The 25,876-nt window shown below is 47.3% G+C and overlaps 1 protein-coding gene across 1 annotated transcript in view; it reads left to right on the forward strand.

The window, feature by feature from the left end:
* TNFAIP8L1 (TNF alpha induced protein 8 like 1) overlaps positions 1 to 25,876 on the forward strand; it is a 635,767-nt gene that overhangs the window by 317,270 nt on the left and 292,621 nt on the right. The window contains exon 4 of the mRNA XM_078669950.1: positions 1,038 to 1,100. Within this exon, the coding sequence (XP_078526076.1) occupies positions 1,038 to 1,100 (63 nt within the window). The remainder of the gene's footprint in view (positions 1 to 1,037; positions 1,101 to 25,876) is intronic.

Genomic DNA, 25,876 nt, shown 5'->3' on the forward strand with positions numbered 1-25,876 from the left:
AAGGAAGCTTGCACTGCTAGAAAGAGGTTATGGCTGCTGGAAGGAAGCTTGCACTGCTGGAAGGAAGCTTGCGCTGCTGGAAGGAAGCTTGCGCTGCTGGAAGGAAGCTTGCGCTGCTGGGAATAAACTTGCGCTGCTGGAAGGAAGCTTGCACTGCTGGGAGGAAGCTTGCACTGCTGGGAAGAAGCCTTCACTGCTGGAAGGAAGCTTGCACTGCCGTAAGGAATCTTGCACTGCTGGGAAGAAGCTTATACTGCTGAACAGAAGCCTGCACTGCTGGAAGGACTCTTGCACTGCTGGAAAGAGAGTATGGCTGATGGAAGGAAGCTGCACTGCTGAAAGAAAGCCTGCACTGCCGAAAGGAATCTTCCACTACTGGAGGGATATCTGCGCTGTTGGAATGATTTTATGGCTGCTGGAAGGAAGATTGAACTACTGGAAGAAAGCTTGCACTGCTGGAAGGATGCTTGCTCTGCTGGAAAGACGTTATGGCTGCTGGAAGGAATTTTGCACTGCTGGAAGGATGCTTGCTCTGCTGGAAAGACGTTATGGCTGCTGGAAGGAAGCTTGCACTGCTGGGAAGACGTTATGGCTGCTAGAAGGAAGCTTGCACTGCTGGAAGGATGCTTGCTCTGCTGGAAAGACGTTATGGCTGCTGGAAGGAAGCTTGCACTGCTGGAAGGATGCTTGCTCTGCTGGAAAGACGTTATGGCTGCTGGAAGGAAGCTTGCACTGCTGGAAAGACGTTATGGCTGCTGGAAGGAAGCTTGCACTGCTGGGAAGAAGCTTGCGCTGCTGGAAGGAAGCTTTACAACACAGCATCTTTCTGACACAGAGACTGGCTCACATTGTGTTTGAACCTATGCAGATAAACTGCAAGAGCTCATGTTTCATTTGATTAAAAGTTGCAATTTGTTACGCAAGCAAGACTTACGACCCAGACCACAGTCATTTTGTTATGTATTTCTTTTATTTTCAAAGTTGCGTTAATGTATACGTGATCTCCTAATGGTATCCTCTGTCTTCTTCTCTTTCAGTGGCCGTGAAGTCGGGACCACCGGGCTGGCGCTCGCCCCTCGAAGGAAGGAGAAATGCCACAGGTAGGCGGACAGTGACAGTTTATTGTAGCGTTATTTTGCAGGTTTGGGGATAAGTGAGGCTTTGAAACCGGTTTGTGCCCTTATCCCACCGTTCCTATCACCAAGGGCCCACAGTCTCCACTCGTATGCTGCTTTTTTCCACCTGTTTTTCCCTTCTGGTTGTTTGCAAATGTACAATAGAAGAATGCCTCATTTACCTCACTTGGCAAATCGAAAGGATATTACCCCTTTATAATCAATGCACCACGAAAACAATTAAAAGTAGAAAAAGAAAACATCATTGATTAAGACGGCTCTCCGCGACCTGTCGTGGAGTCTTTTCAGACCAGGCCATTGCTGCCAAGGTAGGTTTCAGATTGCTTATGTATGACATTTTCAGAATTTCAGTGTAATTATGAGTGACATTCAACGACTAGGAGCGACACTTTCTCGCGAGCAAAATCAAGCAATGAAGGCGAGGAATGCATTTGTATATATCCGAAATTACCCTCATTTGAGCAACGAGAAACTCTAAGAAGATCTTAAAACTGCCGCAAAGCACCAGAAATGGAAGGGCACTTAGTGTCGTCGGTGAAAAGTGTCTCTGCGCGTCACTGTCTGTCACACTCACTGGCACAGCCGGCTGCAGACACTCAGCTGTACTAGCAATCGATGAGACAGTCTGTAGTCACGAGGGACGCTGATGAGAGGGGCACTCAGTTGTAGACGTCTGCGCTCTACTCCATTTTTCTCCTGATACAGGTTTCCACTAGGTCTCACTGCAAGTTTTCAGAGGTAAGTCTGCTGGTGCTTTTTAATTCCACAGTGGCCGGGACCCCGGATGCAGTCAGATATGTGAGTAGACGACAAGCTCATTCGTTCCTCTTTTTCTGGCTGATCTTGGGGCTTTGGCAGGCCCTCGGCACTGTGGGCTGCGAGGTAAGCGACAACCTGCCAGCACAACCTCTCTATTGTAGGGAGCACTGCCAGTGGTCATGCGGGACCAGGCAACAGAGAGACTTGTCTGTAATGCTGGGTGATGGGGCGTGGCATGTGAAAAGCTAAGCTGCTGCTTGCCGATGTCTGGACCGGTCACTAGCGGGCAGTGCTTTTGATGGAAATGCAACAGGTAAGAGGCCACCTGGGATTATCCACAGGGTTCTGTAGCAGAGACTTGGTTATTGTGGCTGGGGTTCGTTATGAGTAACTGAAAAATTCACCACAATTCTTTTTACCAAACCTGCACGCACTCTTTACATTCTGCCACTCTCTAAAAAGGGAAAAAAATAGTGTGTTTGTGTTACAAAGTCTATTTTTGGTGGGGAGGGACAATATCTCTGTACTTTGCGATACTAGTGTGACATGGCTGTTATGGTCTGTTTATCAAACGAAAGCAGCCCGTCTCCAGAAAGCCATAAGATGCTTGCACTCCTTCTCTCAGGCACAGGCCCTCACTCAACTGGCTGCAATTTTGGGCCATGTGTATTATTATTATTTATGATTAACTATTATTGTTATTAAGACATATTATTATGGTTTTCTGTAATTTTATTATTATTAATGATAATAATCCGGCTATCACATCCCACCCTTTTCAGCTATCACCAGCTGCCACCACCCAACGGCCCACATACCGACTCTCACAGTGAATTCATCACAAATAGGCCTGTGCAGTGAACTCCGCTCCGTTCATGGAGTTTGCAGTTTTTTCTTCGCTCGCACTCGCCAACGGTAAGGTGGCGAACATGAGCCAGGAAAATCCAACGCTAGACCACTTCCCAGTGAGATTTCTCAATGCGGATGGTCGCTAATGCTTGCGTTGAGAAACCATTCGCTGAGAAAGCTGCCGTTCGAGTGTAACTTCTACCCGAACGGCAGAAAGAAGAGGCGCCCGCTTGCGCTGCGTGATGCCGCTCGCTCTGGTTTGACTGCTAAAAATTAGCGGGAACGGTAGGAGGTAACACACTCCGCAGTTCGCACAACTCCTCCTAACAACATGTGACAAAACTGATAATGTCTCTTGCAGAGAATGTTTCCTTAAATCAAGCCCTGGATTTGGGCGGATCGATGAAAGTCCCTTGTCCCCTCTCTGTGAGGAGACTCTATTTACAGCCACATCTGGGCGGGTTCCAGGCCCAGATGCTCCTGTGGCACCAGAACCAGGGCTGGGAAAGAGAACCCGGCAGCGCGTTGCGCGCAGCCCCGCCCCCGCGCCGCCCTGGCAGCCCCGCCCCCGCGCCGCCCTGGCAGCCCCGCCCCCGCGCCGCTCTCCGGGCCACAATCAGCGGATGTTTTCAAACAGGCAGAGAAAGAACGGGAGAGAGCCGGCTCGGCGCTTATTATCGGAATGAAAAGGGACTCGGGCGACGGCGAGCGGTAAAAATAGATTTAAATGAAAGGCCGCCCTTCAAGGAGCCGCAATTACAGGATCCGAAAACGGCGATACTCCTGGTTAAAAGGTAGCCCCGGAGAAGAGGGCCCCCGCCTCTCACTGTGGGCAAACACGAGCGGCGAGGGAGAGGGGGGGGGGGGGGGGCAGGGCCCCACCCGGACATCAAGGGGCCGCCGATGCAGTGACACTGCGCCTCCTGCGCGCGCCGAGATCTCTGCACGTGGCAGGGGGGCTGCCTGCCTGCTGTGGGGCTCCTTTCGGGGAGGGGCGCTGCATATCCCCCGAGTTTACCCTTCCTTGGAGGGGTGCCCCCTCCTGGGCTCCTCTTCTCATTCCAACCAGCAACATGTCCCCCTTAAACTTCAAAGTAATCAACCACCTGCACACCCCCCAAAACAAATATAGCTTCATTTCCATTCATTGTAATGGGGTCGCCCTTCAAAACCACTCTATATATATATTTTTTTTTAAAGAGTAACTTTGTAAACAATTTGTTGCTGATTAGCGGATGTAAAAAACCCTACCAGTGCCCCTGTCAGCATTGGGGCTTGTCTGTTCCCACATGAAACCTACCCAGTTTGCTCCAAGTCCCCACCCGGGCACATGGCTACTGGCTCGTTTCGCCATCAGGCAGCAGAATCCAACCAATGGCTGAATGCCTCGAGCTGGACTGTCTGGGATCAAGGCTGGTTTGCGTGTATTTGCTAATAGCAGATGAGCACAAAACGACGGCATGGAATACACACAGCCCTCCAGTGGCTCAGATAATGCAGTTGTTTTTGTCCCTCGAGATATCTATGCATTTAATACAGAATGTGGAGCAAGCTTTATCGCTTACAACTATTTTACTCTGATGAAGTGCAAACAAGCACAGAGCGATGTAACTGTGCTATGGGTACCAACCTTTTTGCACTTGTCGTTTTCACCAACAGACATACAAAGATCATAGAGTGGAATTGCTGATGTATCTACAGTCCCAAAAAAAACAGTTGATGGACAGAATGTAGAACAATGTCATACATTCACCCCAGTACAAGGATCTGGGCCTAAATCCATCGTTTTTTTGCACTCCACACCACCCTGGGTTAGACACTGGCTATATGCAAATCAGCTCTGACCATGTGCCTCATGGGAACAGTCCAGTCCGAACTACCAAGCCATGTCTTTCCCAGACCGGAATCAAGCATCCAAGGACCGGTTTCTGGCTATCAGCCTTCATCAGCCTGGATAGCTTGACTCCAGTGGTGTGGAGAGCCTGGGACTCACGTCTGAGCATATCCAGCCCACTCGGGGTGAAAATTGCAAAAAACACAGTTGATGGACAGAATGTAGAACAATGTCATACATTCACCCCAGTACAAGGATCTGGGCCTAAATCCATTGTTTTTTTGCAATCCACACCACCCTGGGTTAGACACTGGCTATATGCAAATCAGCTCTGACCCTGTGCCTCATGGGAACAGTCCAGTCCGAACTACCAAGCCATGTCTTTCCCAGACCGGAATCAAGCATCCAAGGAACCAGAAGCCAGAAACCGGTCCTGGGAAGCTTGATTCCGGTCCAGGGAAGCCCTGGCTTGGCAGTTCGGGCTGGACTGTTCCCATGAGGCACAGGGTCAGAGCTGATTTGCATATGGCCATTTCTGAACTGGGGTGGCGGAGTGAGCTAAAGAACGGTGATGGATTAAACCCAGATCAGTTGACTGGGGGTGAGTGTTTGTATTGTCAACGCTCTGTCCATCACCACCTTTGGTTTTTCTTTGTTCGCCAAGCAAGCCCGGCTGAAGACAGCTGTAATGCCAGAAACCGGTCCTGGGAAGCTAGATTCCGGTCCAGGGAAGACATGGCTTGGCAGTTCGGGCTGGACTGTTCCCATGAGGCACAGGGTCAGACTGATTTGCATATGGCCATTTCTGAACTGGGTTGGCGGAGTGAGCTAAAGAACGGTGATGGATTAAACCCAGATCAGTTGACTCGGGTGAGTGTTTGTATTGTCAACACTCCGTCCATCACCACCTTTGGTGTATCTACAGTCCCAGCATTTCCCAGCAGAAAGGTACTTAACTGAAGTGGAAAACATCTGCCTTTACCTGCTGGACTTTACCATTTCAGTAACTGCTCCGCGGGGAGGAAAGAATGGAAGAAACCAATGGAAAAGGGGTGGACATGGAACACATTTCCGGGGCCTCCTGCACAGTCAGAACCTTGTGGGACTCCCAAAGGTGTTCCGGGCATCGCCCCACCCTTCAAAAGCTTGCAAATGGTCATCACCAAATAATGGGCGTGTGTGCTTGTAGGGTGGGAAGGGGGAAGCGATCACCCCCAAATTCAGTGGGGATTGGGGAGAGAAAGGTTCCATGGACCCCAGTCTTGGTGAGCCAGGTGTAGAAGGTGCTATCCCGGATTTGACCTAGGGCCCCCTAGCCCTGACCTTACTAGCCCTGGCGTCAGAGGTCACGAAGGCAGAGGCAGGATCAGAAAGAAAACAGAGTTGGCAGAGTCCTCTCTTTCTCTTTACACCTTGGCATCAATTCAGATGCTTCTGGGGGAGGACAGCTGGGCAAGGAGTCAAATCTCTGATGTCATCCAGAGGCTTATATTGTGTCTTTTCTGCTGACCTTGACACTTTGGTGAATCAAACTCCCTGGAATTTCTCCTCTCAGGAAAGCAGGGGGAGCACAAGAAATTGAACACCAAGACAAATGCCATGCTTTGCTTCCTAGCTCTTTATCACCAGAAAATATTTGGTAGTTATAGCATAGCATAGGGCCACTGGAAATATCAGACAGGGGAGGGCCAAATTATGCGGCACGATTGACTAAATTATGAGGCAAGAAAAGGCAAATTATGTGGCATAATGCAGCACATTTTGTGAAAGGAATAGTTCATTATTTTTTCCATGTTTACACATGTTAACACTGACTGGGCAAGAGTTTCACCTCAAAAGTACAAATGTAACACCGAAATGCAGCAATAAACAGCAGAAAGGGCCTTTCGCTGGGGATAACACATGTTGCAGTGTTTTTATACATTTTTGATCTGTTTGAGCCAGAATCCACATTTTTGTTAACCTCTGTAGATTATGCTGCAGATGCTGGATTATGTGGCAAATGCGGCAAATCCACAGTTGTGCAGAAAACGCCAAAGCCACAAATCGCATAATTCCAGTGGCTCTGGTTATATCCTACAAGGGGAAGCCTGGATTTCCGGACGTACAACATCTGGTATTATTAACCCAGTAGCTCAACGAGTAAGCCACTGAGTTAAGCACGTAGAGATATGTTACCAGAACAGATGGTACTTTAGGAACATCTGGCTCAAGGTTTGCCTTGAAAATATAATTCTATTGTTCATCATGTCCACCCCTCCCTTGCAGGTGCTTCCTTTAATTATTTTCAAATTGAAATATGTTAGTTTGGGTCATTAATCATACATTTCAAGTTAACTTAATACGTCCTTATTCTAAGTATTGCGCAGAGACGTCAAGGGTCATTAGAGTTTGCCGCTTGGGAGGTTTGTTTCTGCAAAACAAAAAATAATGTCAGATGGCCAGCATTTCAGTTTTGCCAAGAGTGCTATGTTCGGGAAAATTATGCCCACTAACATGGCGGAGATCTTTAAATATGGGGGGCGGTGCTCCGCCAGGGGAGGGGGGGCTGAGGCAAAGTTATATGGGATACTGCATATGCTCGACAACCCGTCTTACTTTAAACAACCCCATGAAGGTGATCAGATCCTAATTCGCACCACTCCCAGACTTAGCTATCTCGAAACAGAAGTAAATCTTATACACACACGGCCTTCAACAAGACCTTATACGTACCACAAATAACTGACAACTAGAGCATAAGTGACCCTCGAATAGCCCGAAAACACTGTCACATGGCCCTTAACACACCCTTACATAGAGGACAGGAGATCATCGTAGTACGCAGCAGACACAAATCTAGATTTTAAGAAATGATCGCCTGAACCACAACAAACCCTCAACATAGTCCTGAGGCATTCCTCTTCGAGCCCATAAAAAACACCATAAAATACACAAAAATCCCTCACTTAGAGCGCAGGATACCCACACACCTCGATTTTAAATGAGCTTCACGTAGACCCGGTGCTTACTTTGTTAAAAAGTAAGTGGTCAGCATTGCCAATTACAGTAACAACACAATTACTAAGCATCACACCTCTACAGGTGTGACTGATCTGGCTATTTCAGACCCCAAAGCTATAAGAATGGCTTTGCAGCAGGTCTTACTCATTTTAATGTATATTGAATTAATAAACTACTGTTGTTGTTTTCGTTACTAAATTAGACAAACAGCGCCACCATGTGGCCGACTGTCATAAGTGCTGGTGTTAACAATTAAGTGCCGGTGCCGAGTACCGGAAACCCAAGGCTCAAATTAAGCACTGCATAGGTCACAACAGATCCCAACCACACAGACCCTTACCCAACCACAACAGACCCTTACCCAACCACAGCAGACCCTTACCCAACCACAGCAGACCCTTACCCAACCACAGCAGACCCTTACCCAACCACAGCAGACCCTTACCCAACCGCAACAGACCCTTACATAGCCACAACAGACCCTTACATAACCACACAGACCCTTACATAACCACAACACAGCCTTGCATAACCACACAGACCCTTACCCCACCACAACGTAACCATACCTAACCAGAACTGAGCCTCAGGTAGGCCAGTATATCATCCAACAAGAAAAAAAAACACGCTTATCTAGGTCTCAGCTGAGTTTCACCTAGACGACAACAGACTCTAACCAGGACAAAACCAGACCTAGACCTAGACACCAACAAGCCCTCCCGTACAACCACCCGAGATCTCCCCTTGGACTCAAGTACACCGCGACTTCAACCATAGTAGAAAAGTAGGCACTCCCCGAAGACTACATGCACTGACCTACAATCACAGCAGAACCACACCGAGAACACTCAACACCCAACAAACACCCAGCAGCCTGCACAAGACCTGCAAGGCTGTCCTGCCTGCCTCTGTCTGAACTCTTCAGCCACATAAACAAAGTAAGATGTAAGGCCTGAAACAATAGCCACGACTTCATCAAAGCAAGAAACGGAAATCCTGCTGTTTCCTCTCGTGGAAAGGACTGAATATTAGTAAAGATCAGTGTGGAAGCTTCCTGGACACACATCTAAACGGAGATCTCTCACAAAACAACCTTGTGTGCCCAGGAAAGGCTCATTATATCCCCCCCCCCCCCTTGGATCAAAGGGCCTCCCACATATTCACGCACATAACTCATGTTTTACGGCCCCCCTCAGAAAAGCCCCAATGTCCCCCAGAAAACTGTAGGGAGGAAGGCCGAGTCTGCACGAGAGCAAGGACCGCTCATTAGCGCCAAGACGTCAAGAGTGCACAAGGCGCGGCGCTTTACCAAAACCAATTATCACAATAAAACTATGACTTTCGGGGGAATTGGATCATTCCATAATGTTATGGGGCACACTGGAGGCCATGTCCCTGTAAGGGGTGCCATGTCCTTCCTTCCCGCGCACCACAGAGCCAATCCGCTTCTTGGGGCATTTGAATTCGTGGTCCCCCCGAAGGGCATCTGAACCCCCTACAGATGTCGCTGTTAATGAGGGATGTGGGTGTCAGCTAACAGGGCCTTGTAGTGGCAGCAGGAGGGGAAAATAGTCCCCACTCGTGCCACGGCACGAGAAGGGCCCTCTAGACGTGCCCAAGATGCCTACTACCCCAAGGGGCAGGAGGAGGACGAATAAAATATATTATTTTATTGTTGATTCCACCCACGCGTAGATTTCAGAGTGTTTTAGATTTTTTTACATTTTGCACTTTTAATGCTAATGCATTGGCTTTCTTTCATTTATTGCTGACAAAGGTTAGTTCTACTAAACAAACATTTTTAGAACCATTTCATTTTATTGAAGAAAGGCGCAGCGCTTCTTCTGACTCTTCCCCGCTCCAGGCGCTGTTAATTAATCACGTTAATCACATTCCCGCATCTTCAAAGGATTTCCTGCTTCGGATACATTTCAGATTATTCAAGGCAGGTGTTTGTTTACTCATTTCGAGCACCGGAAAAAGCATATCAATAGACGACCAATTACAAAACCCGTTAGAAAAACAAACATTGGCTTAGCCAATAGTCCAGGTGTTGGTTTCCGGCCAATGATTGTTTTGTTTCATCATTGCTTCTTGTAAAATGTTATTGTTGGGGTAGATGCTGGGGCCTAACCAATGTATAAAAAGTTGGTTAAACATAAAAATATTTTTGGGGGTTCTCAATAACCGCACCTTGCGATAGTAGCCTCTGGCAATAAGGGCTACCTTGAGTGCCTATGTGCACAGAGCCCTCCACGTCCTAGGACCTTCGACCACCGCCTGAACTTCTAGCAACCATCCGCAGACCTTTGCTCCGCCTCCCTCGCACAGACACCGCGCATCCACCGAAGCCACACCGGAGGCAGTACCTTCTCCCACCTCACCCCAAGGCCTGGAACGGCCGCCCCCCCCCTCCCCACTTCCAGACACCACTTTCGCTGGCAGACTTCAGGAAGAGACTCAAGACCTGGCTTTTCAACTGAGCCCAGCAATCTGGCGCCTGGATGCTCTCATGGGTGATTAGCAGCGCTTTACAAATACTGATTGATTGATCGAGCGATGTGCTCCTTGTGGAAGAACAGAATGTCATCACTCATAGAGAAGTTAGCTAATGCTGCTGGTGGAAAACCACCAGAGCAACCTCAACAAGGTAGGCGGGGAACGCTTCGAGCTTGCTCTCTTTGGTTGTGGAGACCGGTGCCCCCAGAATGAGGTCACTCAAATTAGACTGAGATCATAGAGTGAGCTACACACCAAACTCTTACTATGGCACCAAAATACTCTTGACACCAGGGCACGAGTCGGGGTACCACGCGGGTGGACGGCATCCCCCCACTTATTTTCAAGGGTTTTCCAGGGTGGACGCCGGCCACCCTGCTCAATCAAAACGCCGTCCACCATTTACAATCAAAACCGCGTCCACCCTTACAAAATAGGAGCGTTCGGGTGGATGGCTGAAATCGGAAGTTTCTCGGACTGCCGCAGGACACCACGCCGGTCACCACGCCCCTTCACCTACCAGGTTCGCCGTTGCCAGGGTACCCAATAGACGCCGAGATCTTCAACCAATGGATGGACGCCGTCCCCCCTGCGCAAAAGCGCTACACCAACTATTAAACACATACCTATTTTAACAGGTTTTTTTCCTTTTCGTGACGTCACTTCCGGTCGTGCCGTCACTTTACGTATTTGAGCGTCCCCCCACTTCTAGGTTTTTGCCTTTCGTGACGTCACTTCCGGTCGTGACGTCACTTCCTGTCCGTGAGCGTCCCCCCACTTCTTTATTTAGGACTTGTGCCCTGCTTGACACCTTGTTGAAACGTTTTCACACTGAAGGTCGAGCATCGGTTTAAAGTTGGTGCAGAGGTGCTCGACTCTCAAAAAATAAGTCAAGCCATTGAGAGTTGTGAATAAATTGGTGCAGTCACTGAATGTTGAAAATAGGTTAGTGCAGAATGCCCTGGCTCTCAGGGAGCAAGGAAAGTCACTGAGTTGTGTATAAGTTGGCATTGCCTCCAAAACTTTACAATACATTGCCATTATGACTGCCGGGTAAGACAAAACTTTTCCAGTCCTAGGAAGCAAGAATCTTTGCGCCAACTATGCTGGTCCGATTTAAGAGATACATTCTAGTCTGCAAAGTTTTAGTTGTGCGTGACCACCTGCCCTCTTGTGTATTCAAATAATTGACTGCAGGCACCAATAAGAAAATAGGCATTGTGCCTGTTTTGTAGCATCAGAATGTATAAGGTGTGTGGAATTTGCGTAATTTGGTTTTTTGTATAATTAAGGAACATTTTGGAAATGAAGAGTAATTATGTAAATTGCTATTCTGTCATTTCGCACTGTATTTTAAGGTGAAGAAAGTCCTCGTTTCAATTTTTGCCATCAGGACGCATCTAAACCAAGCCGATTAAACCATAGCCGCTAGTGTTCTGTTGTTCCTGTGCATTTGCAGTAAATTCTCACTGAGAATGGCGCCATTCGCCATGAATTGTTTACTGTGAATGTGTGTTTGTGTAATGTAACTGGTGCTCACGTAAAGCACCCCAATACCTTCCAGTCGAGTTTGCGCTATATAAAACTGCAAAATATATATATATATTGCAGCGGGTGCAGTCGTGCAAGGAGCTTGGAGTGTGTATCCAAATTATGGCTGCTGTTTACTACCAATGGGGCCCATATCTTTGCTCACATTAATGCTTCTAGCACTCCTGTTAAAACCCTGATTCTAACCTCTCCCCTAACCCCCTTGGGAGGAATCTTCTCGTAAAGGAGCCATCCACGAATGATGTCACAACTAGTGGGTGTGCGAAAATTCGAGTAATTTGCTTTCACATAATTACTTGAAATTTTAGGAAATTTACACGAAATTAAGCTAAATGCAAATTCATCCTTTTGAGTGCTGTGTTGCATAATTACATAATGTTAACGAATGGCATACTTTTGTGGAATTTCATGCAAATTACACAGGTATAATTTAAGTTTCCCCACAACACATCTCAAAACCCTTGCTGACTGCATCATTCTAGAACCCCATTTTTGGTGACTGTTAGCGATGCAGGGCCAGGTAACGAGAACCATTTGATGCTTTACAAAGGATAAGCCCTTTAATCCGATTGGTCATCCACACGGCGCTCCTCTTGTTTACTCTTGAACCCTTCATGCTGCAGTAACGTCTCTGATCATAAATATACAAGTACTTCTTAGCGCCTCTATGCTTTACAGCTCACAGAGACACTCGGATATGGGATGATATTAAAAATGCCCATCCCGGGCAAATCTCTCTCCACTTCTCCCCCCACACCCCCAACCTTCCAGCTCAAGACCACAACTATACACGCCAACCTCGCCCTCGCCACAGTCCCCCGCATCCGAAGAGCGACCTCCGGCGGCAGACCTTTCTCCCACCTCGCCACCAAGACCTGGAACACCCTCCCCATTAACCTACGGCAGACCCAAGACCTGCTGACCTTCAGAAGACTCCTCAAGACCTGGCTTTTCGAGCAGTAGCAGCACTCCCCCCCCCCCCCCCCCCCCCCCCAGCGCCTTGAGAAATCGCATATTGGACAACCTACTGCAGTAACCAGCTAATCAGACTTTATGATATGAAATAGCATAAAGGGACCTGCTGAGCTGTTCATACTTTACAGCGTACCGAAAACCATAAAGCTGCGCATATATCTCCTACACTTCATCATCCAAAGTACTGCTGCGCGCTGTGTCCCGTAACACGCTAACTGCACTTTGGTGGTCTTTGCACACGACATGGGACACTTCCCACATATGTTCAAAGCAAAGACAACACTTTTCCAACCACACGCCTACACGGTGTAGCATTCTTACAAAGTAGGCAAGCACTTCGGCGCCCCACATAGGAGCTGGAAATGCTATATAAATGCTGCAGTACCATATAATACAATACGCTGGCAGAGCGCCACATGAGTATTCGTTAAGAGCGCACTCACCCCAAAAGGTCTTGTGCTATTAATTTAGCAGATGTCTATTGTTAAGCAGCTCATTATATCAACCTCGGCCAATGAAAGCCTGAGCGGACACCGCTGGGATTTGAACCTATGACCACGAGCCGAACACAGATCCCATCGGAGGATGCATTAGTTCAATAAGTCACCAGCCCCTCCACCCTCTCCGAAAAGTCCTGCAGTCCCGCCCAATGACCCTTCCCTTGAGAGTATCTTTCCTTTCTAATGATGAGACGGGCCCGATGTCCCTAAGTAGCGCGTGCGCGCGCGCGGCATCCCACCTGCTGGACGCGGCTTCCTTTAGTGGCGTTTTCCCCATCCTGTGCCGTGATGGATGAACTGAACTGATAATGTTATAAATCTCTCCCCTCCACAGGGACTCGGTGTATAACTCGACAGCAAACCCGATTTATCAAGCCCCGGCGCTCCGGCAGTTCCATTTTTACTCGCGCGCCTTTCGAAAATCACTGGAAATGAAATTGGGTGGAAGTAATCGAGGTCTTCGGGTGCCCTGGCGGCGCCTGCACACTTCAGTTACACAGTGAAGATTTCACTGCAGACAGAGTAGAAAAGCCCTATATGGGATGTCGGGAGACTCGTCGACAGACCGCGCTCCCGACAAGCCAACGGGGCTGGGCAGAGTCATTCGAACGTGAGGTTCTACTAGGGAGGATATGTCCATCTTCATTCCAAGAGTGTCTAATCCATTCCAGATTTTCAGAATAACCACTGACTATGCACATGAGTCCCATTTAAATTTGCGGTAAGTAATTTCATCCCTTGTTGAAATTTAGAAAATCTGGCTCAGTGACAATGAAAACATGTCAAGGCACCATGATGTAATTCAGAAAAAAAATGAAATAGCTTACTGATGCCGACCAGTTACAAGTTGTCCAGATGTTTTCAGCTGCTGCAAGATGTGCTTCCAGACTAAACTTACAACCCTCGACAATAAAGCCCCCAGGCACTGCCATTGTAACCGTAGTTACGCACAGACATTTATACTTCTAAAGAATGGCTTGGGATTTTATTGTTTTGTTCCCTATCCACTCATTTTTTAGATTCATATTAAATATACTAATAGGGTGCCATACAATACTTGATGGTGAGATGTGCTTTTTAAAAAATGAAATGTAGTGTTCCTTATTGCTAATATGTCAACTTCTTCAGGATTTCGAATTTAGATTAGAATCAGCTTTTATAAATACTTTTTTGTACTCCTTGGTAATAATGGTCCAATTACTTACCGGTAATCTTTATTAATGCAGATTACTGCCTCGTCTTTGTCCCAGACACTACTTGTGAGGTGTAGCAAAGCTCATCCTCTCCCTCACCAAAGACCCCACCACTGCCAAACTTAACTTCCTGAAAGGAATGCAAGATGTCACAGTCTGGATGACCAACAGCTGTCTCAAACTCAACGCCAAGAAGACAGAAGTCCTCGTCCTTGGAACCACCCCATCAGCATGGGACAACACCTGGTGACCCACCGCCCTCGGAAGCCCACCTAACGACTCAGACCACCCCAAAAACCTCAGCATGGCACCCGACTCATCACTCACCATGAACCGACAGGTCAACGCGGTCACCTCCAGCTGCTTCAACACCTTCTACATCCTTCGCAAAACCTTCAAATGGATCCCCCCTGAGTCAAGGAAGACAGTCACCCACACACTCATCACCAGCAGACTGGACTATGGAAACACACTCTACGCCGGCATAAACAAGTCCCTTCTCCACAGACTCCAGACAATACAGAACACCGCAGCCAGACTCGTCCTCGGCATCCCCCGGCACAAACACATCAGCCAGCACCTACGGAGACTCCACTGGCTCCCGGAGGAGAAGAGAGTCACCTTCAAAATCCTCACCTACGCCTACAAATGCCTACACAACAACGGACCCAAATACCTCAACGACAGAATCAACTTCCACGTACCCAAAAGAAACCTCCGATCTTCCAACCTCGCACTGTCCGAAACCCCGCGCATCCACAGAGCCAGAACAGGTGGAAGATCGTTCTCCCACACTGCAGCCAAGACCTGGAACAAGCTACCGGCAAACTTCTGATGCTCCCCCCTCCCATAACACCTTCAGGAAGACTCTCAAGACCTGGCTCTTCGGCTAAGCAATGCCCCCCCCCAGCGCCTTGAGACCCTTACAAGTGAGTAGCGCACTTACAATTCCCCCTGATTGATTGATCGAGGTCCATAAACAGTAATGTTGCACAAAAATGTGTTCTGAGGCCCATGTCCCTGCTTTGTATATCTCCGATAAGGACTTTCCTTGATCTTCAGCCCAAGAGGCAAAAACACCCTTTGGCGAATCCCCTTGAATTTTATCCAGGTTAGATCGCTCCTGTCCTTCGTATGCCAATGAAATAGTCAGTGTGATCCATGCGCTCAGCGTTATTTGGGATGCTTTCTTACCTATACCTGAAAGAGCAAAGGTGACAAATAAATTATCTCATTTCCTGAAGGCACTGGGCGTACATTCACCAAGCCCTTTTGATATCAAGACAATGCAACAAGCATTTTTTATCAGAGGAAGGAGAAAAAAAGAAAGTGGGAAGAATGAATTCCTGTGAAGAATGAAAAGAAGAATTAATCTACAGAATAAAGACAGGATTCAAAATTACCCCATCCTCCTAGAATTTTTTAAAAGAAGGGTAACATAAGAAGGTCGATATTTCGACCTCGTTGCCGGCTCCTCTGATCGTCCACAAGAAGGCTACCGTGTAAGAAAAGAAATTTCATATCCACCAGCATCAGAAGTTCAAAAGAGGGGAATAAAGAGATTTAAAAACCAATGGAAGGCCTTAAAGGAGAGAAGAGAGAAGAAAAAACTCTTAGACACCCTAGGTACCAAGACATCGGCATCCTGAAGCGATTTGTCAAACTCAGATGATGTCTTAACCTCTTCGATGCTGATGACGGAGCCGCTCCTTCATCAGCCGCGGTGGCACTCTGCTGATGACGGAGCGGTTCCGTCATGGCCCGCCCGACGCGCCTGTGCGGCGCTGATTTCACGCCTGCGCGGTGCGTTCTATTGAGTGGGCGGGGCCATAACGGAACCGCTCCGCCATCAGCACAGCTCACCCGAGGCTGGTGACGGAGCGGTTCCGCCACCAGCGTGTGAGCGCCGCACGGCCACCCGCCCCCTTAGCGCTGCGGCGGAGTAGCCGCCGCAGCGAAGGTGTTAATCACAAGCCATTGAGATGTTTGGGAGATAGAGAAAGATGAAGATGGAATCAATCCTACAAAAGGTCTACATTAGAAGGAAATAAACATGACACTGTGGACAGTTAATGCACAGGACTCCACTTATTGAAAGAATCCTTGAACACATGCTCAAAGTGGAAGGCATCTTAGACCCTTTAATAGTCTCAGGCAGAAGAAATGCAAGACTGTTCTTACAGAAGTTCAACCTTTTAATTTCCAGGATAAAAAAGACATTCTGAGTGGAAGGAGAAGAACTGAAGGCCTGAGAGGAGATAGAGATAGTGGAAGAACGTAAGGTGGAAGGATAGCTACAGACTGAAGCAAAGGAGTGGTCTAAGTGAACTTGTACTATCACCCCTGATTTCTTGGCCTAAATGTTGCAAAGAAGCCTTGGGATTAGAGGAAACGGAGAGACGGAGGAAAAGCAGAGATTAAAATCGTGGGCCACATCACCAACTGTGCATTCACTCTCCATACTCCCTCCCCTGGATAACAGCAGCAGACTCTGGGAAGAAAAATATTGTTCAATAGAGATAAACAGGTCCAGAAAAGGGATGCTGAACTTAATGGACAACTTCTGGAAAGTTGCTAGGAATAAAGAGAGGTTCTGAGAAGACGGTTGATCTATTTGCAAAATGTCCTGCCCTTTGATGTGGCCTGCGAAAGTGCAAGAGAGGGGTCTTTGCCAATGATCTTGGTTGAGTTGCCACGACATTCAATGCGTGGAACCGGTGCTTCCCCGTTGACTGATACACGCTATTGCCACAATGTTGTCCGATCTCACCAGAACATTGTGATTAAGCACTTGATCTTGAAAATGATCTAAGACCCGTAACAGTGCTGCGAGTTCCCGCCAATTTGAAGATTTGCAAATCTCCGTCACAAATGACTTGGCTTGAAATGTGTGGCCGTCCAGTGTCGCACCCCAACCAAGAGACCTGGCATCCGTCGTGAGCACCTATGGAGACTCGGGGTGCACAGCCATCCAGTTGGCGAAATTTAATGGTTCCAACCTCCACTAACGTGTTGATTTCCACCACCATTCTGAAACTCTTGGCCAACATCTGCCTGAGACCAGGCACAGCCAGGAAGGACTATCACTGCATATTGAAGTAATTTGGAAGTGTAACTTGCTGGGATTTTATATTTTTGTACAAAATATTTCCTGGATCCATTGCTTCATTGATTGACTGATGAATAAGAGTTATTAATTGCCTTACATTGTGTAATAGTTTGGATAAAATATTAATGATTAGTTTATCAAATGCCGCCATCAGGAGTATTTGTTGTTTGTATATCTTATTGATTCAGACTCATGGTCTTTTTTTTGGACCGCCCCGTTGTCGGATGAGATTTTCATTAGAATTCATATCTCTGCAGCAGAGGCTTAACCGACTGAGCTAATGTGACAGCTCTTTAAAACACAGATTTTAACACAGATAACAGGAATCTGTACATAAAGATAAGCACATACATTTAGAAGAACATACCAACACCTACCCCAGTGACGCCTTGGGACACGAGGAAATATTCCCCCTACAGCGAGATGCACGGCGCCCACAGAAGTCCCAAAGCTCTGTACGCCCCGTCAAGCAAGCAGTGGAACAGCCAGGGCTCCCGGATGGTTGTGTGTCTAATTATCATTGTGAGAAATATTAACAAACACAAATACTGTGCCCTAAATATCGTTTACAAAACTATAACCTCATAGGGCCTGATTCACAAAGGTAAACTTACACTTTTATGTAACAAACTACAATTTAATAGTAACTTTACGATTGCGGAGAGTCCACAATCGAGGCTGAGAACTATGGACATAAAAAGATAGGCCTACGTAATGAAATAGTGTATGAGATATAGAATGGAACACTATTTCAAAATTGGCACCCTGCTTATACAACCGAGTGTTAGATTCACAGAGAAGCACCTCGGTGTAGTTCAGTACAGCACATCATATCTGTAGCAGCAATGAACACTATTGTAGAAAAAAGTTCACTTTGCCAACTGGGGATATGTTTTACTTCTCCAAGTTCTTGAATTTCAAAAAATATGCTGTCTTTTAAAAAAAGCCTGCTTTACGCTCACTCCAGTTGATTTTACTCCAAAAAAGAGATCTGCAGGTAAAACCTCCTGCAAATATATTTTTGCTTGAAATTTCACACTCATACAGAGCTGTGCTAAAGTCACAAACTTCTCAAAGCTGCAGAATTGTCAACTAAACACAACTCCACCAGCGGGATTTTAATTTGGCATAACTTACGTGTAGATCCTCTTGATTTGGGGACAGAGCCCTCTTTCGGTCAAGAGAGAATGGAGCAAGCTGAGAACCTATTGTCAGAGTGTCTCAAAGCTGGACATACTTTTGCACATAGAATTTAATTAAGAACATGTGGTCAATTTCCATCATTGCATAATATGCATGCGATTGAAATGGACAATGTTGTAAAATGATTTAGCGTGTCCATCAGTCAACAAGGTACTCGTTGGAGCTAGTCAGTTTCAAACATTTAAATTATTGATAATAGACATATTCTATGATATTCTGCAAAAATGATGGCCAATACTGCCACCAATCATGCTCCAATGCTGGTAGGAACCCTCAACTGCTGAGAAATAACAGTCTCCAACAGATTTCAAACCAAATACATTCAAACATTGGAAACGTTCTAATGTATTAAACAAAATAATCTAAAATTGCACACATAGAATTTCAAAACAACTCTTCAAACTAAAATAAAGTGTTTAAAAAGTTCAAATCCATCAAGATTATGTAGGCGTTCTTCGGTTATAATCAGTATTGAGTCAATCTGGAATTTTCATTGACTGAATCTGATTGTATAATGGTCTTTCTGGTCTCCCTAAGTGTGAATGACTCAAACATGGAGACGATGCAAGGTTATTAATCGTAAGACGGGAGTTCATGCAACATTTTAAGGCTAATGATTTATTTATAAAGTTGATTATTTTCTTTTTTTTAAAATTACATTCACGGCTCAATTGAAAAAGCATATATGTGCGGGTTTGGACCAAGTACGTTTTTGGTTCAAATGTTTCGCAACTATGTGTAATTTATTTAGATTTTTTTGTTCTGAATTGAATAGAGCTCATTTTGAAACCCTTTGCTCATATTTGAATAACATTTTTTTTTTTTACTTGGAGTCTTTATGGAGATTTGTGATCTGTTAACAAACAAAGTGTGCTGACGGTATTACAGAAACATCTGCCTCTACTTGAAAAGCTATGAACTCATGCTTAAGCGAGGGGTACCAGAGCTTTGCTCATTTTACGCTTGCTATTTCCAGTGCACAGCATCCACCGTTTACGCCTTTAGTGCTGGCATATTTTTTTCTGGCTCATGGGGTGGAATCATCAACAGGGATATTGATGGACTAACTCCACAGCGGGCTATTTTCCAGTTTGGTAAGTACATCGTCCCACCAAAACGAAAGCAGACGCAGGGCACTCGTTACACTCAATGTTCTATTGCCCTATAGACATTTGGTAGAGGTTCACCAATAAGGTGGCCGAGATGGTGGTGTTCACCTTCTCCATTGGCCAACTGTGTGTAAAGCTAACGCTCAGCGAATGCACATGCAGCACAGCATCGCTGTGTAACCCAAGAGTTGTAAAATTTGACGTTGGGCATGATGAGCCGGTTTCCGATCATCCAGGAACCTTTCTTCGTTTTCTAAGAACAGATATAGACAGTAGATTGGCCACAGATTGGGCCAACTGTAGAACCCAGTGCATTCTATATGACTCCAAGTGGATGGAAATATGGAAATGGAGCCAGTGAGAGGGGCAGAGACGATACAAGAGGACGTCGTCTAACAATGCTCTACACCAATTTCGCAAGGACAACGTCAACAATGCTCTATACTAGTATCGAGCTTTCGATACCAATCCCCGGAAAATTATTACTCCACAATGTCACCAAGGTAAATAAATCTGGAGTTAAAATAGTTCATCTGCCCATCTTTCCTATATAAGCTTAGCTTGACGATATAGTGGTAGTCAATATTGTGGAGTCGATATTTGTGAAAATCAATATTTCCTTCCTCACTGTTGTGACACGTAACACGCCCAACCAAGTGACGCGTGATCCCCGTTGTGCAAGAGCCTAACGCGCAGTTGTATGTGGTGGCTTTGCAGAGACCGCAGGAGAGTGACAAGCAACCCCTGATATTCTGCCAATGTCATGGACTCGAGTGTCATCTCTTCAACCTTAATCTGAGCATGAAATCCTCTCCGCGCCCCCCCGCCGGGCCCTTCCGTGGGTAGAGAGCCCGACATGATGGAGCGCTGCCTCCCACCTTGAGAGAGACCTGAAAAGAGAAATGAGATCGAGGCGTTGTCTTGCTTCAGATGTGAAGCTTTTCAGAAGGAACTCACAGTGTGATGCGCCCTCAATGACACTGTAATAAGTGCAGAATACAAGTTATAGGCGCCTCTGTTCAGGGAAGCCATGTTTTTTCCGCTGGCAGCTTTAATGTCCTATAAATAATGCTCTTTTATTGCACCGTCCTGTCTCTCTTTCTAACAGCTCTGCAATGTGTTTCCCAATAATGTATTTACTATCCCATTTCCTTCCAATTTTTTTTACTCTTATTATGGCTCTTAATTCCCTTTTTCCTTTACTCCTCAGTGCAGAGTCCATTACCCACGCATATGTCCTCCTCGTCCCAGTCCTTATATAAGTGAGGTGATCCCACCTCCCAATAGGCCCTCGAGAACGCTAGTATTTTTAAAAATTTTACTATATAAACCCCTCCCACCCACCTCCATGCCTGGTTTTTTTTCCTCTCCGACGGCGTGCTTTTGGAACGCTGGTGTGTTTTCTTCATGTCTTACATGCCTCTGTGGACAATTTTGCTGTTGGCGTTCTGAACGCTCCTTTGTCATAATCTTGTTTTTGATTAAACTTTGTATACTGCATGGATCCTTTTCGTCATGCTTTTTCTTGGTGTTTTTGCTTATGAGGTCCTCGCTTATGTAAGGACTGGGATGAGGAGGACTTATGAGGGTTAATGTGTTGTTACTTACCGGTAATCTTCATTACTCCAATTAGGATTCGCCTCGACCCAGTCCTGTTCCCTCCCTCCCACTATGGTTGTGTCTGGTCTTGTTACTAACAGGCATGGTGGTGGGTGGGAGGGGTTGTATAGTAAACATGTTTTAAAAAACAAGCATTCTAGGGGGCCTGTGGGGAGGTGGAGCCACTTCACTTATGTAAGGACTGGGACGAGGAAGACCTTCACCCCTTGGCCGCGGCGGTAATTCCGCTGCGGCGCTGGGGGAGAGGGGGGGCAGCGTGGTGCCGACATGTTGGTGACGGAACCACTCCGTCACCAGCCACGGGTGGGCTTTGCTAATGACGGAGTGGTTCCGTCGCTGCCCCACCCGCCTAATAGAACGCGCCGCACAGGTGCAAAATCAACGCCGGGCAGGTGCGGCGGCCGGGCCGTGACGGAACCACTCCGTCATTAGCACAGCCCACCCGTGGCTGGTGACGGAGTGGTTCCGTCACCAGCATATAAGGGGTTAATCAGGGTGAAGAAAATTGCCAGTAAGTATCGACACATTACTCTGGCCTGCCCAGGCGCCTTACACACACATAGCTCCGATACTTAACTCAGGCCTGCCAGTAAGGGTACCGAGAGCCTGTCCCTGTAGTGCCCTGACCTCGGAGTTCACATGTATTTTCTGTACACAGCATCATCCCTGCTGTTTGTAAATTTCGCTGCGAAGCCGCAAGCCCCCTGGGGTGAGTTTTCTGCAAACACCTGCTAGAAACGAGGCCACTTATAACAGAGGTTGTCTAGTTAGTCTCACCTGGTGTGGTTCCTGCTGAGCCCTCCCTCCAGTGTGTGGGGAAGGGGGAGAGCTTCTTGATTCCTCTCTGACACCAGGGGGTCCCCCTAGCAGCCTTGGATTGCCCCCAGCCTCTGAGGCTAGTTAGTGGGACATTATGTGGTCTACCAAGGACTCCACCCTGGTGCACATGTGAAAGGCTCTTGTTCCAGCCTTAGCAAACATTTACTGAGCCTGACCTCAGGCAGGTGAAGTCAGGCCAGGGGGCTAATGTAGAGGCAGAATGACAATGGTCTGCTCCCACTGTGAGGTGTGCCTGCCCCCTGGCTCCCTCCAGGTGTGACCGAAGCCTCAAGGCGCTGTGATGGGAAGCCATTAGCACTCGCTTTGCAAGGGACTGGACTGGGGAGAGGATGGGGGGTTGGTGAAGGCCAGTGAGGGCGCTCCTCCGTTTATTTTTGTCCCCCTCCACTCCATGCAACAGGTGGAGATAAATCAGTCTTTGTTCTTCTCCTGTGTCTGCCAGATATCAGTTACTGCAGTCAGCAGGGACAGGCTGTGGCCTTAGTTGACTTTGGAACTGTGAAACCAAGTTCAAGTCCCAGCGTCACCTCAACATCCTGTGATTCTGGGCATAGCACTCAATCTACATGTACCTAAAAAAAAATATGCTCCTCTGTAATGTTATCTGGTGCTCATGTAAAGCGCTCCAGTACCTCTGGGTCTAGTTCATGCTATCTAAAACTGCATGTAAGGTAAGTAACATATATATTTTTTTGCGTTTACACACTAACATTCCTTTACTCAGAACGTACACATGATGCTAGCAACATGTAAAACAAAACAAGCATTTGCAATGCAATAGGTCTTGAATTTATGAGAGTTTGAGCTATTGGCATTGTAAATGATAATGCCTTTTATTTATGTGTTGTTTTTAATACAGATAAATAAAAGGCATTGTCATTTACAATGCCAATAGCTTAAACTCTTGCAAATGTGAGACCTATTGCATTGCAAATGAGTTTGGCGTCCTTGCTATAATTTCGTTTTTTAAAGTATTAACCCGTTGCCTGTGCTGAACGTCCCGTGCTAGTGTGGAACGTTCTATTGCGCGGGCGGGGCCGCGACGTTCAACGGACGTGCGCAGCACTACCGAGGTAGTGCACGCGACGTCCGTTGAACGTCGGCAGCAGCTATGGGGTTAAGAGAGAGCGTGCCCTGACTGCAACAGCAGGCAGGACAAAGCTATTTAGAAAACGGTGCTCGGAGGCTGTAATTGAAGCCTACCGAGTAACACACGTAACGGGGTGTCGCCATGGGAGGTTACAAAATGAAACGAGGCGGTACTAAGGAGGGACTACTAAGTCTATTGACCAATGAACAGCCAGAATTTACAGTGGGCAAGTGGTGCCCAGACCAGGCCGAGCGTCTGAGCTGCCCTAGGGTATTACAAACACACGCGCAGGACCGCTGCATCCGCTATTGCTGACACGCCACCTCCATTTCTTAAAAGCGAAACCTGGCTCCATAAAGGGCCTTCCATACCTCTCCCCAGGCTGCACCTTCCTGAGCATTTTCACCATCTGACTGACCCCGGACAGGTCACCGAGGAAGTGCATGGAAGGGCACGGGTGCCAGCACTTATGCCGCCTCGTTGCACACGGCTGCATGCCCTGCAGCCCTTTACATTGTGTGATCTTGGACGTGAGAGGTATGGCACAGCGGCCAGAGTGGCTGACTCCGGAGCGCAGGGCTCGATCCCCGGCGGCAGCTCTGTTCAGCATCATGTGACTCTGGGCAATAGCTCACCTAATCTCCCCGACGGCCCCAGCGCATGGGTACCCTTAGGGGTGATAAATCGCGCTTTACAAATACGGGGATTAGATTAAGGGGTCATCATCCCCACCGGCGTGCCTCAATTCTGATATTAGAGGCAGAATAGATGTGTCCTACCAGTGGGGGTGTGGCACTTGTCTAAAGTGCCTGGTGAGTGCACCCATCTCACCAGAACTCTGTGCTGGTGAGCTCGAGACAGCCCGTCTGGATTAAGGACCCTCTCCATCGCGTCCCACTCGCGGCTGTCACGCGGTGAGACTCTCCGCTGAACAGGTATTCCCTCAACGCAGGTTTTATTTTAGCCTTGTCGACTGTAACCGGTCCCCTGCCGATGAGCATCCAAGCCCTGGGCCTTTGAGTAATATATTGTGACCTATTTTTATATAGTGCTGCATTCACAAGTCGTTGGCCTCATGGCGCTATCAGGCTGTGAGAGACGGTAGAAACAGGGATCTGAAATGTGCTGGTTTTCCCAGTGGAGGGAATGTGTCCTTAATCGGGTTAGTCGCCAGCCTTTCCCATGATCCTCTTCTCTGCAGTGGCCCCACTTCCTGTGCCACCACTATGATGAAAGCTATACAGGCACCAAGGCGCGGTGCTACCCCCAACTTCAGTCAGTGCTTAATTTGTAAAAATGTAAGTGCCCGGGCCCAAGGTATGGCTTTGGATGCCACTGCAGCTTGCACTATCCATTGCCTTAACCCCTTCAGTGCTGATGACAAAGCCAGCTCATCATGGGCGTTACCTGCGCTACGCGGATGACGAGCTGGCTTTGTCATAAACAATGCATTTTTTTTTTCAGCGCACAGCGGGAAAACGCGGTAGCGCGGTAGGAGTTAAATTGCTAAACTAATGTGTTTTACTGAAAATATGCAGACAGCGCCACCTTGTGGTGGACTGTCATAAAAAAGGGCTGGTGTGAAGAATTGAATGCCGGTGCAGCCCACCGGCAAGCAGTGGCACAAATTAAGCACTGGGCAGCAGACTGGAGGCTGTCGCCTTCTACCCTTCCATAATATGTAGAGCTGGCATATACTAAAACATTTTCTTTAAAAAATATATATAATATACATATAACTGAGTTTCTTGGGCTCAGGAAACTTCAGCCTTTGGTTTGCATCATTGTCAAGCACATTTTGAATCAGCCCACATGAGTATTTAGTCTTACCTTCTTTCTATTGGCTGTTTGGGTGTATCCTTCCACCTCCACTGGGATGCATGAGCTGCCATTTTACATCCGAAAAGTAGGGTCAATCATCACCCTTCTGCCACATTCAATTACTTATGCCACACAAGCCTGTTGTTCATAAAGCAATCTTTTTCTTCACCGTAGCTTCCATTTTTCAGATGCTTTTGTCAGCACTCGCATGTGAGCCTGACCTTAAGTTGGCCACTCCACTGGCATGTCACTTCGGGACAGACTGACCCCAAGATGGCTGACGCCTTGCGAGATCATCAACAAAAGGCGCACTCTGGCAAGATGTCAGGTGTTTATTATGAGGTCAGGGTGCCTTATTTGCAGCAGGGCTGCAATCTCCCAGCAGCTCCTTTTCATCCTGCCAATATGTGGCTGATGCTCTTCAGCACACCTGGGGGCAGGATGAAAAGGGGCTGCTTTTGCTATTCAGTGCATCCAATGATTCCTTCTCTTCGAGCGGCCAGGGCACAGCTGCTGTTCAGTGCACCCAGTAATCTGATCAAAAGAAGATGCTGCTTTTAATCAACCCTAGAGGCTCCTACTCTTTCTGTCACCGGCCAGCGGCTAACAAGCACTGAAAAAACAAATTGGTCTGGCATATAACTCAAAATGCAAGCAAGACCTATTGGCTATGTCCATGTTTATTCCTCTTGCCGTAGGCTCCACGTTGTATCGACGGTTGCAGACTATTTTTTTCTGTGCTCTTTTTTTCCCTGTCTCTCCTAATATGTCCCCCTCCGCCCACA

The sequence above is a fragment of the Lissotriton helveticus genome, chromosome 12 (genome assembly GCF_964261635.1).
Source record: "Lissotriton helveticus chromosome 12, aLisHel1.1, whole genome shotgun sequence".
Classification (NCBI taxonomy): domain Eukaryota; kingdom Metazoa; phylum Chordata; class Amphibia; order Caudata; family Salamandridae; genus Lissotriton; species Lissotriton helveticus.